Genomic DNA, 20,159 nt, shown 5'->3' with positions numbered 1-20,159 from the left:
ATTTTCATCCCCCTCCCTTGTACTTAGCTTTTACTATAAATCTCTCCCTTGTGTTTTCAACATTTACATACTCCCCCCCCCATAATATGTTAGTTTTTACTAAAATACTCACGCCATTAAGTTTATACAATTAAGTTACACTAATATTTCGATGATGCCCAGTTTACCTTTCAATAAAATTTACATCTCCCTCCCCTGTACTTTGCTCTTATTACAAATTCCTCTCCTATGTATTTAGAAACTACATACTCCTCCCCTGTCAATTGACACTTTTAGTGTGGTGTTAGTTTTAAATTGTAAAAGATGATTTTAGCCTTATATAATTCAACAAAAAATTACATATAAACCCCAAATTTAGACTAATCACAAAAATTAAACTATGTAACATGCATAAACTATCCAAAACTTATAAGCACTATACTAAGGCATTAAAATATTGGTGTAATTGGGTGAAGTTCCAACACCAGCCTTTTCTATATTGAGTTGCTTCGAAAAAGAAAAAAATAAAATATAGATATTTAGTCGATGACTCTTTCACATTGCCCTTAATGTATTGGATTTGTTCTTGGTCCTAATTTCCATTGATGTATAATAGTTCATTTGTGCAATTAGGATTGGATAGATTCATTTTAATATTAATATACATGTTAGTAATCCCATGGATCATTATCTCACAGTGGATTTTATTATCAAAACCTAAGGTAGAATAATATACATTTATATGTCAACACAATCATCGAAGAATAATAAATGTATATCTAGCTATGATTTACAACATAATGAAATATCTCATAACCAATTTTCTTAGTTATTTTTTAATTAAGATATTTTAAAAACTTAGAAAACTTCTAAACAATTCCAACTAAATGCTTTTTTTTTTCTTAGAAAAATATTCGTTAAAAACTAAATATTAAAGAATAAAAATGTATATCTCATTATAATTATAGAACATGTTGAAATAGCATAAAATATTCTTTAAAAAATATTACAGAAAACCATAGCAACATGCTATTTCATGTTTTTTCCTCAAATAAAATGAAAGGCTAATGAATAAAACGGAAGCAAAAAATCGATAAAATACAATAAACTCTTCCAAAATAAAGAAGTTGAAGATGGTTTGAAACGGCCTCCTTTGATCTACAATTCTAATTGTTGGATCTTAGTTGAAAATGTTGGATGGGTATAACGATAAAAAGCCGTGAGCTCCTTCGAAAAATCAGATTGATTGGACTTTAGATGATCAAGATTGAGAAGTTTGAAGTTTTTTATAATATTGAAACTAAATATTTAACTTTAAAATCGGGTTGGATCGGGCAATCTACCTACTGCTGTAATCTAGCCCACTTTGCTATGACAATATGGAATCACATTGGTATCGAGCTCGGGCAATTTTGATATCGATAGACTGGTATGTTTTATTCAATACGACAACAACAGCAACAATGACAACAACATACACAACCTTGTCTTAACTTAATGGGGTTGGCTATATGAATTTGCATAAAAACAAAAAGGAGAGACGGAAGTAGGAAAAAAGAAACTAAAAAGAAAGCAAAAGGAGAGAAAAAATATGTTTGATCTAATACCGACTACTAAATCCATGATGGAGATAGGACAAAAAGCTTGGCCTAACAGTTCGGCGTTGTTCAATTAAGAGTGTGCCCAAGGTTTGGTAAGTGGATCAAAGCCTCACAAATGTGCATATCAATACATGGCTAGCACCATCCATCCCCACCCCTAAAGGCGGCCCTTTGGGCACCCAATCCCTTCGTCTGGCCCTACTAGTGGGCATTGTAGCTAAAAAAAAGAAAAAAAAAAGGACAAAAGGCAACACGAAAGGGATCAAAATAATATATATATATATATATATCATTTTAAATGTTTGAAAGTAAAAAAATAATTGAAGAATGAAGGAGCTCTAAAGAACAATGCATCTCGTAATAAAACTAAGTTTTCAGTAGTGGAGGAATTCCCTCACCAATACCCATTATTATTGTGATGGGATGAGTGTCAAATAGTAAGGGAGGGTATTTTGGATCTTCAACTAATGGGGGAGGAAGGAATAATGACCCCAGGATTTTTGGGTGGACCCTACACTTAGGTGTGGGAAACCTTTCTCCTCAATTTAATTTTAACACAAACATTTTTGCTTCCTGTTTCTTATAAACAAAAAAATAGATAGTTTTTTTGGTGAGAAATCCTTTTATAGACTTCATTGACTTTATTTAGAACAATCAATTACTTACTATTACTAAGCCTCTAAATTCATTTGTTAGGTCTAAAGCCAGCTCTCTCTCTCTCTCTTTCTCTCCTACATCCACACAAAATCATTGATAAGCATCCAAACTTTACAAAAAAAAAAAAAGGAAAAAAGAAAGATAAAGTACCAACCAACTAAGCAAACAATGGTCTTTAACCCTAAACATAATCTATTTCATTCATCAACACACAAAAAATATTACATTTAGTCATCTCACCTACCTACTTCTAATCCTAAACTTCTTTTCTTTGGTAAGAAGTTCTAACCCTAAACTCTCCAACTATAATATCTTCCCATATAAATGTCACATTTTTAAATTTACCTACTCTATAACATTCCATGCCAAATCAAATTGAAATGCTTTGAAAATAAACAAACAAGTTGATTTTATTCCAAAAACAGAATGTTGAAAAGAAGTTGATTTTTTATTCCTTCCTTAGCTTCCATGACAAGGGCCCAGAATGCCCTTACAAGGGCTATAAGCCAAAGTCATGGTTTGTAGTGTAACGAACAGTTGAGGGTATTGTTGTCACATTATCCAAGATTCTAAAAAGGTCAGCGTATCTAGGCTCTAGGGTCATTCTTCAAATGGACAAAAACACAACGACTGGTAAACGCAGCTTACGCATTGCCAGATAGGCTTTGATTCCCAAACCAAGAGACTCGGAAAAACACAGCTGGAGACAGCCTGTCAGCAACCAAGTCCCCTACTCTTTTTCTCTTCCTCCAGTTTTGTTTGCTGCTTCTCTCTCTCTCTGCTACATCGACGGAGCTCTTGTTCTTCTTCAGCTAGGGTTTTGATCATCTTTTTTCAGATTTCTGAATCCTCTTTGTAGCTCATTGGATCGAGATTCGCCTCTCGAAGAGCTCTTGTCGAATGTTTTTTGGTTCAATTTGATCCTTTGTTCGTCTAAAAATCCTTGAACTCGGGGCCTTTTTCCTCTCTAGCCCTAACGGGTCGATTTTTTCGGACTAAAACGCTGGCTACAGGAGAGGTCTTCTCACAGGTATTACCATATATTTTTGGAAGCTTATTTCAAGAATTTCCATTAATTAACAAGTAGAAAATGTTTATAATGAATGTTTTTCATTAGGAGTATTAGCGATTTTTAATGCATTTTGATGAAGATTCTGAAGGGAATATTAATCATTTTTCTGTTTTAGATTCTAGTTCTTGCTCTCATTTGAATTGAGACGTTCGCGTAGGGCAATATGTGAGTATTTGATCATGAAATTTTATATGGTGGAAAACTGGGAACACATTCATTGATGACCCTATAGAGAGGGAGAGTAGAAGTTTTTCTTCTATGTCTCTAGAAAATGAAAATTATTTTTTGTTCTTCGAAATGGAAGAATTTTCAATGGGGAAAAGGATAGTCCAATTGAAATTTATGTTTCAGTTAGCCAAGATATCGTAGTTCTCTTTATATCGAACTCTTTTTGTTTCATACATCTTAGTCGGCTGTCTTGGTTGAAATGGTTAAGGAAACCAGCTTTAGGGACTTTATTTTAGTTAGTATTGAAGCCGTAATTGTTTCAATTTCTTCTGTTTACTTGATGCACTTTTATTCTATATCTTCTGCATTACCTAATAACATGTTTCAATCAAATTTAGGTGGTCTGAAATGGATGGCTGACCTCAAACCCATAAGTGGAGTGCTTCAGACTCATATAAACGGACACCTTTTGTGATTGGACCTGATACTTAATTACTTGTGGATTTGGTAGCATATAACATTTGTGAACTAGAAAGAAAGTTTTATTTGAGATAACTGGTGGTTATACTAGGCGGTTAGAAGGGTCAAAAAGTTGCAGTCTTGTGGGCTGGAGGCAACTCTGTTCTGTCTGTTTGGTTGTGGGGAGGATATCTGTCATTGTTGCTTATATGGTTGTTCAGTGTGGCACCGCAGGCTTCCAGGATTATGTAGGGGGCTCATTGCGTTATTCTTATTTATTTGAGGACACTTTGACATTCTTGGTCGGACGTTTCTGTATCCATGCTGGTGGATAGCATGCGTGGAATCTGTGCTTCGGGTAATGCCCCTGACCAGACTCGTCACCGAGGCATTCGGTGTGGTGACAATCTCTCTAGTATTTATATTGGTACTTTTTGGTGTCCTCTGCATACTTTACTCAGTTTACTTCCAATCTTGGATCAGAGGACAAGGCTTTGCTCAACTTCGATATTTTAATGGACCGTGGATAATCCGAATCACGCTAATCTGTTTTGCAATTTGGTGGGGTTTTGGTGAGATTGTTCGGTTGAGTTTCTTGAGACAGGGAAGAGTGTTGCATTTCCTTACCTTAAAATGGCAGGAGATTGCCTGCAAATTCTACATCCTCTCAAATCTTGGGTTTTCAGAACCATGCTTGCTCCTAACCCTTATGTTTCTACTTCGTGCCTCCTTGCAGAGGAGGGAGTCAGGAACTTTAAGCCAGCAATGGAATGGAAAGACAGCTAGTTATGTTCTTCTATATTGTGTTCCTCTATTTGTCCTTCAGCTCATTATCATATTGATTGGGCTTGGGTTCAACAGTGAAAACTTTGTGCATAAGATACCCCATTCATTTGTAACAACAGTTGTGCACCATGATGACATTGCCCTTTGCACATACCCTTTGCTGAGTACAATTGTCCTTGGGCTTTTTGTCGTTCTAGTAACTGTCTATTTGTTGTCTCTTGGAAGGCGTATGGTGTATTTGGTTATCAACAAGGGATTGCGCAGGAGGGTTTATTGGTTGATCTTCTCTGTTTCCAGTGTCCTCCCATTAAGGGTTCTTTTGCTTGGTTTATCTGTTCTATCACGGCCAGAGGATGTTTTGTTTGAAGCTCTAGTCTTTCTAGCTTTTCTCCTTCTTTTATCTTGTGCCGGGCTGGGTATCGCCATGCTTGTCTACTGCCCAGTTGCCGATTCCTTGGCCTTGAAGGTCATGAGAGATTTGGAAGCCAGAGGAAGGTCAGATTACAACAATGAAACTGATCTTATTGCTAGCCAGAGCCTTCTTGAAACTAGTTCAGCTACTAGTGGTGGGAGAAACTCAGATGCTTCAACAAAGCGTGGGTCAATCTCCTTCAGGACTATGGTGAAGGACGATGCTTCAACAGAGGTTTTTGAGGAATTGTGCCTCTTCTCTCCTGATTCACATCGGCTTGTGTCCCCACCTGGGTCTCCACCACTTCCTGGCTGGCCCATGCTCCCCCTTAAACAAGTTTCTGAACGATAGGAATCAATAGCTGTTGTTGTTATTATCAGTTTTGTGGTGAACAAAGGTTGTATGTAAAGGTTTGTTCATAGGAATTGGTAGCTGTATTCTCAAATTTTTATTTTTATGAGAGAACGGTTCTACCTGCCTCCCTTGTCTGCATATTTTTTTCAGCAGGACTTTTTCATTATTCTCCTTCATGACCTTCACAAGTTCATCAATTGATTTAAAGAGAAAACACTTTATTTTGCATAAGGTGAGAGCTTGGCAGTCTTGAAGTCCTGTGTGTGCTTTAAACTGCATTTTGACTACAAATTAGGTTTTTTGGGCAGATTAATTACTCACCCTGGCCAAATTCAACTCATAATATTGTGGTAGTTGCCATAAGGCCCATAACAGTACATCTTTGTTTCACTAGATGGACTTGGTCATATGACATGTAAGATCATCAGAAAATCTGGGATAATCACAAGGATGCACAGGAATGCGAGAGGATGCATGGGCTTACTTTAGATGGATTGACATTACATGAAGCTTATATGATTGCATTCTAGTTTGAAATGTTTCATCTGGTCTCTTCTTTACATATATAAAAGTAGTATTTATCACATCAATTTTCCATGTAGGCTTCATTTGGTTGTAAGGGAATTGAAGAGAAGGGGAGGGAAATTTTAAAACTTCAAAAATAAAATTTTGTAATTGTTACCTGTATAAATTAATTAAATTTCTTATCATATTTAGCAATGATACATTTTCTATATAATTATTATTTTTCATTTTATAACGGTTTTGGATGCAAAGTAAAATAAAATTTAATAATCAAAGAGTTAATTTTTACCATATTTAGTAATGTTACATTTTCAATGTAATTATTATTATTTTACATTTTATAACAAAGGGTTTTGAATGCAAAATAAAGTGAAATTTAATAACTAAATATGAAATAATTTAAAGTTAGTAATATAGTCAAATGGGTTAATAAAATCTTATATTATTTTATTATTTTTTTAAGTTTTAAAACTTCTCTTCCCTTCCCTTTAAATTTCCCTTGCAACCAAAGATAGCTATAAGAAAACAAAGTTATATCCATCAACCAGATTCCATCTTTTCATAGGAAACTAAATATGAAATAATTTAAAGTTAGTAATATAGTCATATGGGGTAATAAAATTTTATATTATTTGATTTTTTTTTTAACACTTAAAACTTCTCTTCCCTTCCCTTTAAATTTCCCTTGCAACCAAACATAGCTATAAGAAAACAAAGTTATATCCATCAACCAGATTCCATCTTCTTATGGGGATTTTCTTGTTGACATCTTTAAGTTGTCAAATAATTTATAATTTTTTTTCCCAATGAGAGTAATAATGTTTAGAAGAATGTGTATGAGAATGATACCTTTTGATAATGGCATTGATGTCATTTTCAAATTGTTTTGAAAATCTTTTTATGTCTTAAAGAACTTTTGGGAATAAGACAAAAATTAATTTTAAAAAAAAAATATCTAGTTGCAAGAGAGTTGTTTCTAACATGTTGCAATAGTGTAACTTGATCGTTGTGCCACAGGCTCGCCCCTTTGCATTACAGAATTGTATTATTAACTCCAAATTATTCCATATTTGATTATAAAAATTTCTTTTACTTTGAATTTAAATCCATTGAATTTGAAAAATAAAAGAAAATTACATCTAAAAAAAATTAGTACTAAAATTTGTACAATCATGTTGGATAATGATTATTAAAGTTTTCTTCTTAGGCATGGAAATTTTTACTTGCCTTATTTTCAATTTCCCTTGGAATCTATTTAGAGGAAATAGAGAGAAAGAAAAAATATTTATATATATTTTATTATAATTTCTAAGGAAGTGTCCAAGGGGACTTTACTCAAGTGCATAGAGGGGGTGTGGGGGGGGGGGGGGATGATAAGGAGAGGGGGAAGGGACACACTAGATGCAAACTAACACAACCATGAGACATGAGTCGATCCACTGACCTTTTAGTGCCTACTCTCCAAGCAGAATCCGCATGTTAGTGCAACAGATCCACAAGAAAAAATAATAAGATTAGCAATCCATCTATTAATATTTTTCATAATTTTATGACGGCTAGGATGACATTGAGAAACAATACATTGATTCCATGCATTCCTGACAAAATAACAACTAAGGAAAAAGATTGAGATACCTAATAGAGAAATGAGATCAAATTATTCATCAATTAAAGAATAGACAATGCTTGGAGGTAAGCAATCCTCTTAGAAAAAAGAACAAGATAGAAACAAATGACAAAGAGTTTCTTTTTCCAAAGATTAGAAAATTACTTAAGAAAAAAATTCCACAAGAAAACATGAAATTTGGGATGAATTTTGGCTTTCCGTAGCAAAATGCTAAACAATTGAAGTAGTGCTTTGGATAGAGAGAAAAATTAAGGGAAAATTACATGATTACCCACTTTTAGGTTTTTCTTTACAAAATTACCCACAAAAAGTTTTGGTTAACAAAAATGCCCAAAATTAGGTTTGGATTTACAAAACTATCCACCCAAAGTTTCAGTTAACAAAAATACCCAAAATCAGGTTTGAGTTTACAAAACTACCTAAACTAGTGACTGTTCATCTTCCACATATAATTTTGTATTTTTTTATTATTAAAACTTTGAGTGGGTAGTTTTGTAAACCAAACTTAATTTTGGGTATTTTTGTTAACTTAAATTTTAGGTGGGTAATTTTGAAAAGGGAAACCTAATTTTGGGTATTTTTGTTAACTAAACTTTTGTGTGGGTAATTTTGTAAAGAGAAACTCAAAAGTGGGTAATCATGTAATTTTTCCAAGAATAATTAATGGGAAGGAGTTCAAACTATTACAAGATAAAATAAAAAATTTGGCAGCCACGTTTGTTATTCGCTCACCACCTTAGCCTTAAGGACTAAAATTGAGAGCAATGATATTAGATATGGGAAAGTATTTAGCCTTAAGCACTTTACACCAAAGAGTTGTAGGATTTTTCAAAAAAGTCTTCATCTAAGATGGGAGTAGTAGGGCTTAATAAGTACAGAACTTTACCGAAAACTACGACTGAGCTAAACTTTTTGATTTACATACATTTAGATAAGATATCAACGATATCAAAGATATTTTTTAAGACCGAGTTTTTCTAAGGCCACATTTCCATGCACCATAGCCCATTGCGATGACTACAATAAGGGAGGAGAGAGGTGGGGAGTGATGGGGTCACATCTTGACCTTCCCATCATTCAGCCATTGGTAAAGGGAAACTTTGTCCTATTTTTATGTCCCTCATTTTCATCTCTCCAAAATCAAGCAATAATCAAATCCAATTGAGAACTAATTTGAAAAAAAAAAATAAAAAATTTCAGACAAGTTGGGACTTGGCATAGAACTATTGATAGAATTAGTAAGCATAAATCTCCTTGCTTGAGCCTCGTGCACCGGGTACATTTGTTTTTAGATCTCCTTGCCAGAGATAAAGAGAGCAATTTCCAGCAAACAAGTTTATTTTGGACTCCATGAATTAACTAAGACAAGACGCCAATATATAGAGGAAGAAGACATCTCCTTCATACCAAGTTGCTGACAAATCTGCCGTCGTAGCAAACTGACCATTAGATGGCAGTCCATCCATTTGTTGCCACATGTCAAAGAGCCACGTTTCTTGACACAGAATTTGAGCTTTGCAAACTGACCAAACTGATCATTGGATGGACAGTACATCCATTTGTTAGCCACGTGTCAAAGTTCAGGTATGTTCTACATCATATGCCCCACCAACTTTGTTAGCTTAAAGGTCTACAATGGCCCCTGAATATCCAAACATGTTCCTTAATGTTTGTTCCAGTATTCAACAATGTATCTATCAAAAATAAAAGTATTCAACAATGTCTCCAAACAAGTCTGGACACCTGTTATCAGTAATTTTGTTCCTCAAAACTTCTGAGAACATACCCTAATGGTAAAAAAGTTGGTGAACCTCAATTTGTTTAGCTCTGGAGTTTTGGCCTTGAAATTGAATTTTGATGATAAACAAGAAATTAATGTTTAATGATTGTTACACCAAGGTCCACTCACCCAGTTCCAGAAGGATAAAGCCTTGCAAGATAAGCAGTTCAACACCATTTAAGTTCTTTGTGAGGATTTGCCAGACCTCCCAAATATAATACCTGTTCCACCATCATGCAACAATTCCACCAGTTTATTCCATCTGATTATCCATTGTCAGTTCTCAATATTGTTTGGAAGGTAACTGCTGCTTTTTGCAAGGGATATAAGAATTTGTATGAGCAGAACCAAATCTCGAGTTAAAGATGTTTAGAGTTATCTCAGAAGGGTTTCCAACATTCATTTAGGCACAGCATTTGAGTCAAAGTGGGATACAAATTAATACCGTATAATTCCTATAACAAATTTGATTCACAAAACATACTGCAAGTTTATTCGTTGACTTCTAAGAGTTTCATTTACAAAGATAATAGTACAATATTGTGGAAAAATCAGTAGTAGATTTCTTGATTGCAAGTTGTCTTGAATCAACTCCAAATCCAACTATACCCAATTTCTTTCTTCACTCTCCTATCATTCATTCTCCTCCTCATCTCTGCCTTTTCCTCCATCTTCTGTACTGAAGCATAGATGTTGGAAAGGAGAATATAAGAAGATGAATCAAGTGGTTCCAACTGCATTATGTTATCTGCAACTTCCTTCCCAAGCTGAATATCTCCATTATTCCTACAAGCGCTGAGCAATGTCCGCCAAATTAATAAGCAAGGTCTGAATGGCATGTTTTCGATCAAATCTTTAGCCTCTCTCAAGTTCCCACCCCGGCATAAAATGTCAACCATACATGCATAATGCTCCTCACATGGGACAATGCCATGGTCGCTGTACATAGATTTGAATATGGCCTCTGCCTCTGTCACAAGGCCAGCATGACTACATGCAGAAAGAACACCAATAAAGGTTACAGCATTCGGTTTTTCACCTGAGGTTTTCATGTCTAATAACGTATCCAGTGCTTCTCTTCCACAACCATGATATGCATAACCACAAATCATGGAGTTCCATGTGATCACATCTCTATAGTTTATGGTATTCTGGAAAATCCTGGATGAATCATTGATGTCTCCACACTTTGCATACAGGTTGATAAATGAATTAGAGACCAAAATATATGATTCAAATCCTCTGATGATGACTTGGGCATGAAATTGCAACCCAAGATTCAGGTCTGTGCATGTGGCACAGGACTTGGAAATACTTGCAAATGTCATGTGGTTAGGTCTAAAGCCATTCTCATTCATTAACATGTAAAATGTGAGGAACTCTTCAATGAAGCCATTCTGTGCATAACCACAAACAATAGCATTCCATGAAACAGAGTCAGTCCAAGGGATCTCTTTGAAGATTTTGGATGCTTTATCCATCATTCCGCAACTAGTATACATGGACAGTAAGGAATTCATCAAGCTTGTATCAGAAAAAAGGCCCGACTTTTGGATCTGAGCTTGGATATGCTCTCCAGTCACTGAAGTCTCAAGGTAGCCACATATATCTAGCATTGTGCAATAAGAGAATTCATTTAACTCTATACTCAACTCTATCATCTTTTCCCAAATTTTGATTGCTTGGTCAAAACACCCAAAACAGGCATATCCCATAACCATTGTATTCCACGTGAAGATATCTGGTCCATCAATTTCACTGAATATTTTTTCCATGCTCTTTAACTTGCCACATTGTGAATACATCTCTAGGAGGGAGTTTCTAAGGAGCAAGACCTTCTCAAAACCAGTTTTGATGACACAACTATGAATCTGTTCTCCAATCTCTAAAGCAGCCAACTTTGAGCAGCTAGAAATGAGACTCGAATACATTAGTTCATCCATGTTATATCCCTCTAACTGACACTGCCAGAAAAGTCTAATGGCTTCTCCATGCTGACCAAGATCTCGGAATAATCCGATTAGAAGATTAAATGATATCATATCCCTCTCCATCACTTCAAATACTTTACTAGCATAACTTAAACTCTTACATCTACAGTACATAGTAAGTATTATATTAATGATTACTTGATCTATAGATTCACTCAACTTCAGTATTAGAACGTGTGCCTTCTTTGCACTTTCAAGAACAGTTAATGTCTTAGAAGATGAAAGAAAACTTGAGAAAGTAGATTCATTGATCCTCATTCCAGTATATAAAAGGCTTCCAACAAGACCCATCCCAACGTCTCCTTCACCATTCAATGCATAACCTGCAATAAGGGAGTTCCATGTAACAATATCGCGCAAGCTTAGCCCCTCAAACAAACATGTAGCTTCCTCTAAGAGGTATGATCTTGCATACATTGCAATAAGAGAATTCACTACAGAAACATCGGAGTCCAACCCGACCTTAACAATGTACCCATGAATTTGCATTTCATGATCAATAAGTTCACTTTCACAGAAGCTTATAAGGCTAGTAAGTGAAAAACAACTAAGGGGTATTCCTATTAAATGAGAACTTCTGAATAGATCAAATGCTTCACTGAAGCTACCTAGTTGAAGATAACCTCTAACTAAGATTTCACATGAAGCTTCATCAAAATTTTTCATTCCATTAAACATGTCTCTTGTTCCCTTGATGTCACCACACTTAACATAAGCTGTCAAAAGAGCATTTCCCACAAGGAGATTAGATGAGAACCCATATTTGAAACACTCTCCATGTATTTGTCTGCAATTAACCAGACTACCCATCTCAGTCAAAGCAACCAGAACAGAAGCAAAACTCGACTGACTAGGAACGATTCCAACCCTTCTCATCTCACGGTAAAACGAAAACCCTTCATTAAAAAAACCCAAACTAACAAGTCCAGAAATCATGGTATTCCAAGAGACAACATCTCTTTCAGGCATTTTGTAGAACAATTTCAGTGCTTCCAACATAAGACCATCTCTGCAATAAACATGAAGCAGATTGTTGAAAACCAACAAATCTGATTTGAACCCAGTTCGCACAATATACGCATGAACCATCTTCGCAACCTGAAAGGATCCAGAACTAGCAGAATTTCGCAGAATTGAGATGAGGACGAAGGGGTTGGTGATATGGGTACCCTTTGGTTGGGGTCTTGGGACGACCATGGAACACAGAAAACGGGGTTTGCTTGCAGGTTTTCCGTGGAGAAACGGATTTCTAAAAGAGAAAGCTCGTGTGGTTTCCTTCAGAATAAACAAAACTTTCAAAATGTGGCGACACTGTTTCATATATCCCCTGCAACGGCTATATGCCTTTGAAATCCCAGTGAGGCCTAGATCTGCTTCAGAATTATCCGAATGGAAATTGTATTTTAAAAAAGGGAAAAAGATTTTCTGCATCGCTGGTTCAGAGTACACAAGCACCTCTATAAGCAACTCGGTGGCTTAGTGTCTATATCTCTCCTCTTAATGTCAAATGACATTGTTACCCTCGTATGCATGATACCATCTTATCATCTCTTTGGTACCTCCACTCTGCCTTATACTTGGGTTGAAATCGTCTGCAATTCCGATCTCGTACAATTCCGTGCAATACCACCTTTAGGCGGTGACACGTGTATTGATACCAATACAATGGTCCAGATCTGCTACAACTAATAAAACATTAAATTAGTGAAGAGACATTTAAATCAGATCTGGACCATTGCATTGGAATCAATACACGTGTCACCCCCTGAAGGTGGTATTGCACGGAATTGTATGAGATCGGAATTGTAGACGATTTTTTTCCCTTATACTTAGAGAACCCTTCCCTTACAAATACGGGAAAAGGTTGCTCACGCTGCTGGGTACCAACCTCTGGCACTTTCTTTTTCTCCCCTTTTGAAATCACTTATGCCTCTCCCACCCCAACCCTTCATTAGTTGAGTTGCTAGTTCTAGGGAAGCTTTCTATGTGCCTCAACCCTCTCCCTAAAAATATTTAGGAAATGAAAACTCTATCCGCTTGCATTTCTCATGCCTAGACATGGGAAAATGGAGGTAGGGCAAGGGCATCTTTTCACAGCCCTCCTCTACTTCCCCATGTGTCCAATGTTTTGAATGCAAGCAGGTGTTTTTCTTTCTCCCAAATATGGGCAAATGTTTTTTATCCGAGAGCTGTCCCCATGCCCAAATGTAGGGACATGCATCATAGTAGGGGCATAATGGTCATTGTGTGCTTTGTGTCTTATAACGCAACAGCCACTCTCTGACAGAGAACTATTCCCCCAATTATATAAGAGAATAGAATTTCTAAACACGTCAGAATAGGTCCTTTTCATATGAAGTGACCTTGCTGCCCTCATGTGTATGATATCGATTTGTGACCTCATTCACCTATGCCATTTGCTTAGAGAATCCTCTAATGTGTACCCATTCATCTAAACATCTTGACCATCCAATTGGCATGTATGAGGGTGGGATTGTAAGGTAAGTGCAAGTGGTCGTTAGTCAATCAAGCAACCCATTTTGACAGGAGGGTCCAAGTGTCTGGCTACTTGGAACCTTGCCAAAAGGCTTCTTTTTTGTCACAATTAAATCCTATTCACAGCCACTCATTTCGTTTACATTATCTTATTCATAACTGATCCCTCCTTTCCCATGCTCATGGCTCAAAGAACAAAACCAGAAGTCTAAATAGAAAACATTTTCCAACTGACTTGAACTCCTTGCTGTCGAAATTCATGACCCGACCCGACAACCCCCTAAAATATGGCTCATTTGATTGCAAGTACATACAATTCCTTTCTTCTAAATTCATCTTCCAGCTTTAGATGTAATAAAGTTGAAGTGGAGAACTTGGGTGATAGTAGCAGGGATCTGACTTTTTTTGAGAGAAGTAGTGAGAAGGGAAGAAAGTCCAGGGAGAGACAAAGGGGAGCTTTGGTGCCCTTTTGTTCTTCTTCAACCTCTGTGGGTTTGGAAGGGGAGGGCAAGGAGAGGAAATTATTGGTCAGTAAGGAGCAGTTTGGCTATTTGGTTAGTGAGTTTGGGTGGAAGGTTAGGAGGTTGGTTGAGGAAGAAGATGAGATGAGAAGAGTAGCCCAAGTACAGGCTGAAGCATTTCATGATCCAGTTATTCTGTTCAATGGTTTGTTCTTTGAATTCTTCAAGGTCACACCTATCCTTTTGTCTTCTCAATGTTCCCTTACCATGTGAAAGCTAATATCTTTTTCCTGTGTTATTATCTGTGTTTTTATTTCTGTTTTTTGGGTTTGAAATTTTGCTCTGTAGTCTGTACTGCTAGCAGATCTTTTGCTTTTTTATTTCTTCTTTCCCATCTTGGTTTGTGCTTTGGTTTCTTTATTTAATTATTTCTGGGTGAATTTTATTTGGTTTATTATGAATATCTTTACCCCTAAATTATTGAAAGACAGAAGGAAATGCTTCAAAAATCTTTTCATAGATAACTGCAACTCTTATTGTGTTTAAATTTGTTTTGTAAACTTTTTTGCTGATTTCTGTTTGTAACTTATTTGGGTTGATTTCTCTCCATAATACAGGCTGAAGTGTTCTCTGGCCTTGTCTACAAGTTAAGAAACTCACCACCAGATAGGTATGGTGCTTGTTCATGTCCCCATGGTGAAGGCGATAAATATAGCAACTTGGAAAATGCAGTACTAGATTAGGAAGGAAAATGCAGCACCCTTTATCAGTGAAATCAACTTTTTAAATAATCAAAAGGTCCAGACTATTGAAAATTTGCCATTTTGAGCCTAAATTGGATTTATTGAAAACTTGCTTCTTGAGTGTTTCCCACTGTCCCTGTCTACTATCCAGTGAAACCACAGCCAAGGGAACAGGCTTGGCAGAATCAGTGGGGAAAGAAGACCCTGTTGAGCTTGACACTAGTCCAACTTTGTGATATGACTTGAGAGGTGTAGGACAAGTGGGAGCTGAAAACGGCGCAAATGAAATACCACTACTTAGTGCTAATACGTGCACCAAACCCCGACTTTTGGAAGGAATGCATTTATTAGATAAAAGGTCGACGTGGGCTATTGGTTTGTTTGTGGTGGTGGGCTTTATGTTGGTGCATTGAACCACTATTCATAGATACCTCTGGCTCGAGTTGTGGATTGCTTATCTAGTTTTCATTGCGGAGTTGTGTGTTGATTACGTACTTTTCAATGTGGAGTTGTGTGTTTGAGTTGTTACTTTTGTGCTTAGCAGGGCTATCAAGAATTCGTTACCTCATTCATCCTTTCATAAAAGTAGGTTGGTTGATGGATTGACTTGGTGGTGGATGTAATACATGTAGGTCGCTTTGGCTTGACTGATCCATATGGTATGTCAGGTAGACAGCTGATACCATATTACAGTTTGTTGTTATAAGCTTGTGGCTGATTTGTAGTGGTGCATCAGGTTGCCAGCCGGCACTTATTACAATTAGCCGTAACCCGTCAATCTTTATGCATGGATCCTTGTGCTTGTCCTTGCTTGGAATCTCCATGTAGTCGACCCCATTAAGTTGGGATAAGGTTTTGGATGTTGTTGTTGTTGTTGTTGTTTTTGCTTCTTGAGTGTTATTTGCCAGTAGAGTGCTTTTAAATTATGACATTATTTGTCAAACAAAAAGAATATAAATTACAGGGATCTGTTATGCAGGTATGCTTGTTTGGTTGCTGAGGCAGCAGATGCTTTAAATACAAAGCCTGAATCTCCAGAGGGGCTTGTGGGGGTTGCAGATGTAACAGTATTAAGAGATGAAGTTGTCCTCAGGCATCTTGAAGGAGCAGAAGAATATCTTTATGTTTCTGGAATAGCAGTGTCAAAAGATTTTAGGTATGGATTTCATTCTTGGTTAACATTGCCTCCAAATGCTATGAAAACTGACAAAGAAAGGGTTCAGAGAGAATGGATAACAGTAATATAGGATCAAATTGGTTGTAAATCATTTATGTTATAAATCTATACTATTCAATGTGGCTTGTGTTCCACCTTTCTCATTTTTTTTTTCTTTTGTTTCACTGGATACCCAACAAATCTAGCAAGCCTCCTTTAACAAGGCTTGAACAGTAGCTCTACAGCATTGTCATGCTATAATTATTAGTAACATAGATTCATCCAATGGTTGTTCTGTGTTTCTTCTTCAGTGGCTATGGAAAAACTTGTTTTCAAGGAGGCAATGATACCCTCCACATTTGATAGGGAAGAAGATTTCTTTTAAAAAATCCCAACACACGAACTTCAATTACAACTGATAATGGTGCTAATTGAATTTGCATTTCATGTCTTCAACCAGGCTTCTTTTTTATGTTGTTTCAGTTATTTTATTATCTTTTTTTTTTTTGGGGGGGGGATGTTTATGATTTCTCAGACTCTAATGTAAGACTATATAACTTACAGGAGACGGAAGGTAGCAACTGCATTGCTTAAAGCCTGCGACATGCTGTCACTTCTTTGGGGTTTCAACTACCTTGCTCTGCGGGCATATGAAGATGATTTAGCAGCACGCAAATTGTACGGTAATGCAGGCTACAGAGTTGTTTCAGGAGAGTCACCATGGTTACCGTCTTGGATAGGAAGTAAGCGAAGGGTTCTAATGATCAAAAGGTCAACCTTAGGTATGTCTGATAAGTCTTCTAACAAAAAATTTCCTTGTCCTACAACTTTAAACTTGAGCCATATCCAATAGCCTAGCTGTAGGTACTTCAACTCTGCTGCCTCACCTAATTGGCTTGGACCTCAAGTAATATATCTAGTCCCCTCCCTATCTCCATAGGAGATCTTGAAGGCCAATATTTAGACTGTTTTATGGGTTCCTAATCAAATAATATTAACAACAATAAAAATGAATAAGTTTTCTTATGGCCCAACAAATTACAAATATGTATCCTTGGTCTAGCACAAGTGTTCAATTTAGAGTATTTCTGAGCTTGGACACAAGTCTCCTACCTATGGAATGTTTGCAACAGAGGAAGGGAGGATGATCAAAAGATGCAGTCAATACGGCCGGAATCACGCTAGTCCACAACCTAATTCAATTCACAAGGTTTTAGTGTGATTAACAGCCAGGATTCCATGGCTTGGGATCATCTAGCCAGTAGAGGATCACCCAAGAGTCAGAGGTCTACTGGTTGAGATGGTCAAGAGGTTGTATGGCAAAACCCAATTTGAAATAGCTAGCTCAGATTCAACATTAATTCAGTGAATTTGTGAGATTGTTTTGCTAATTCATTGTTGAATAAATTAATTTTCAGAAGGTTAATTTGATAATATGATAACCTTCTAAATTATCAAGTTATTGGGTTATCAGTTTATCACTTGTTTCTTATCGGTTAATAGGTTTACCTGCTCTCAACCAAACTGAACCAATTAAGTAATTTCCTACGGCTATGTTTGGTTGTAAGGGGAATTAAAGGGAAGGGAAGTGAAATTTTCATACTTAAAAAAGAAATATATGTAATCATTACTCCATGTGACTTTAAAATTAACTTCAAATCATTCTATATTTGGTTATAAAATTTTACTTTACTTTGCATCCAAAACCCTTTGCTATAATATGTAAAATAAAAATTACATGTAAAATACATTATTACTAAATATGGCTAAAAAAATTAAGTAGTTTATACAATCACATGGTATAATGATTATAAACATTACCATTTAAAGTATGAAAATTTCACTTTCCTTCCCTTTAAATTCCCATTGCAACCAAACGGAGCCTACAATAGCCCAAACCAATAATTCATTCGCTTTGGTCTGACCTTCATCAGTCTGTTCTGGTTTGGTTTTTTGGGTTTTGGTTAAAAAATGTCATCCTAAACAGCTAAATTGGGACAGATCAAGATGATTGACCATTTCAACATACACCTTCAATTTGATACTTATGCAAGTACATTTGGGATCAGTTAATAAGCCAAATTAATGATTTTTTTCAATTTTACAGTTATCAGAACTATCTATGGAGAATTTCCTTATTATTGCATTTAAGCTAGATCATGAATTCATGATATGTCTGTTGTTGTTTGCAGGAGATTGGTGCTGACAAGCTTAATTGCAAAAAGAAGATAAAACACAATCCTAGTACATCTGAGACTAAACTCATTATTGCAACTCTCATATTCAGATTTTTTTTTTTCTTCTTTCAAGTTGGGGCATCAAATAAGCACCTTATTTGATATTATAATAGATGTGCAGCACAGAACTGAGAAAGTTTGAAGTTCAGTAGCCTTGGAACCATAGCAAAACCTATCAGAGGTTCCTGAATTCAGGCTATAAGCTCATTTACCAAAACAAGCCATGGCCTTCTTATATTTGAAATATCCATTAGGAAGAGGATGATCATATTCTTCAAGACCATATTGTTCTTGGTTGGCTAGCCTACCTACCAAGCAACTCTCTGATCTTTATTCAGAAATTGATCTCTTGGTTAAAAGATAAAGAACTGCATCAACCAGGAGTGACAAGTAATTTACTGGTGGAGTATCGATGAAATATGAAAAATAAAGATGTCAAGGAGTGGCTATTGTGAAGGTTCCCCATTTGGTACTTCAGTGCATGTATGCTTGTGTCTATTTGTTGATCTTCATCTTTCTTGAGTTGGAAACAAAGACTGTTTTCTCTAGATTTAAATGTACAAATCAAGAGTGAAAGCTTTTTCATCAATATGACATGATTAGACTCAAATCTTCCAGGACTGAACATCTAAGGGTAGATGTTTAATAGAAGAATCATTCAAACCCACTTTGTGTAAGACACCCAACACAGAACACATCAAGACTTAAGGGCATGAAATTGCACCAATGTCATCTTCTAAATTGTTGGTGAATAACACAAGCATGAAGTAAAACAAAACAATGATAATAACAAGTTAACTACCAATGGGGATTGACATAGAAATATAGATGTTGGCACTTATATGTATTAAACACTGATCTGTAGAGATTCCTAAATGGTTCACTACATGTTGTGTTAGGTAACAGGATTCTCTAGTATATGTTTGTTTCCTATACCTGAGAGGCATTTATTGTTGCATTTGTAGTGTGCCAATGGTTGATACCTATCAACAAGGCTGTCTGTATATCGATATGCTTGGCATTAGGGTATGAATGTGATTGAGGGTTGGGTGACGTTCGATATGGTTTCCACTGTCCTTTTAGGGACAACATCCAAGTGAGTTGGTTGGTTTAATTGTGATTGGTCAAAATTTGGGGCATAAAACTTGTTTTGCGAAAAGTTTGCAAATAAATTTTATTTTATTATTACATTAAATAAATATTATTTGAAAAGTGTTTCGAAACATTTTTTTTATCCGATCTTTAGACCGTGACTCTCTAATATTGATGTACAATGGATAAGGATTTATGAAGGTGATATTATTCCATGCCTACAATGTCTATTGTAGATGTTAATTGTGTGGAGGAGAAAATTTAACGAAAGATTTCAACTATTTAGGTTTTTTAGGTTATGCTTTTGTAGGATTGTCATTTTGTACGATTAAGGAAAATGAAAGGCTTCCTTTTAGGATTGCACCACTTGGGATGATGTGTACCATTAGATTGCAATCTCCTAACTTAAGACTTTATATTAAAAGCTGATGTCTAAATCCTAATTGCACATTGTAATTCATAACAACATAAGAAAAGTTAGTGGAAAGTGTACATAGAGTCTCTTCGTCCTATACTTTGGTTACAACCATTGGAGAAGGAGCAATCGACGTGGATCATTACCG

The 20,159-nt window shown here is 36.0% G+C and overlaps 3 protein-coding genes across 6 annotated transcripts; 2 read left to right on the top strand and 1 right to left on the bottom strand.

Annotated features, from left to right (window-relative positions):
• The first annotated feature begins 2,912 nt into the window (after nt 1-2,912).
• LOC122083231 lies at nt 2,913-5,613 on the top strand. 3 transcript variants are annotated; one of them, XM_042650960.1, is made up of 3 exons: nt 2,913-3,267; nt 3,876-4,294; nt 4,420-5,613. In XM_042650960.1, the coding sequence occupies exon 3, from the start codon at nt 4,646-4,648 to the stop codon at nt 5,483-5,485; it is 840 nt and encodes a 279-aa protein (XP_042506894.1). In that variant the 5' UTR covers nt 2,913-3,267; nt 3,876-4,294; nt 4,420-4,645; the 3' UTR covers nt 5,486-5,613. The 3 variants fall into 3 exon arrangements, with proteins under 3 accessions (XP_042506894.1, XP_042506893.1, XP_042506892.1); XM_042650959.1 differs by having other exon boundaries at nt 4,158-5,613; XM_042650958.1 differs by having other exon boundaries at nt 3,876-5,613.
• Nucleotides 5,614-10,007: 4,394 nt separating this feature from the next.
• On the bottom strand, nt 10,008-12,842 carry LOC122084717 (pentatricopeptide repeat-containing protein At4g13650-like). Its single transcript, XM_042653160.1, has one exon. The coding sequence runs from the start codon at nt 12,840-12,842 to the stop codon at nt 10,008-10,010; it is 2,835 nt and encodes a 944-aa protein (XP_042509094.1).
• Nucleotides 12,843-14,083: 1,241 nt separating this feature from the next.
• LOC122083856 lies at nt 14,084-19,000 on the top strand. Of its 2 annotated transcripts, none has more exons than XM_042651767.1 (5): nt 14,084-14,596; nt 14,986-15,038; nt 16,091-16,267; nt 16,832-17,049; nt 18,460-19,000. In XM_042651767.1, the coding sequence occupies exons 1-5, from the start codon at nt 14,195-14,197 to the stop codon at nt 18,471-18,473; spliced, it is 864 nt and encodes a 287-aa protein (XP_042507701.1). In that variant the 5' UTR covers nt 14,084-14,194; the 3' UTR covers nt 18,474-19,000. The 2 variants fall into 2 exon arrangements, with proteins under 2 accessions (XP_042507701.1, XP_042507702.1); XM_042651768.1 differs by having other exon boundaries at nt 14,413-14,573.
• Nucleotides 19,001-20,159: the final 1,159 nt, after the last annotated feature.

This window comes from Macadamia integrifolia, chromosome 7, assembly GCF_013358625.1.
Source record: "Macadamia integrifolia cultivar HAES 741 chromosome 7, SCU_Mint_v3, whole genome shotgun sequence".
Taxonomy (NCBI): Eukaryota; Viridiplantae; Streptophyta; class Magnoliopsida; order Proteales; family Proteaceae; genus Macadamia; species Macadamia integrifolia.
Note: the sequence above shows the minus strand (reverse complement) of the source record. Positions and strands in the feature narration are given on the sequence as shown.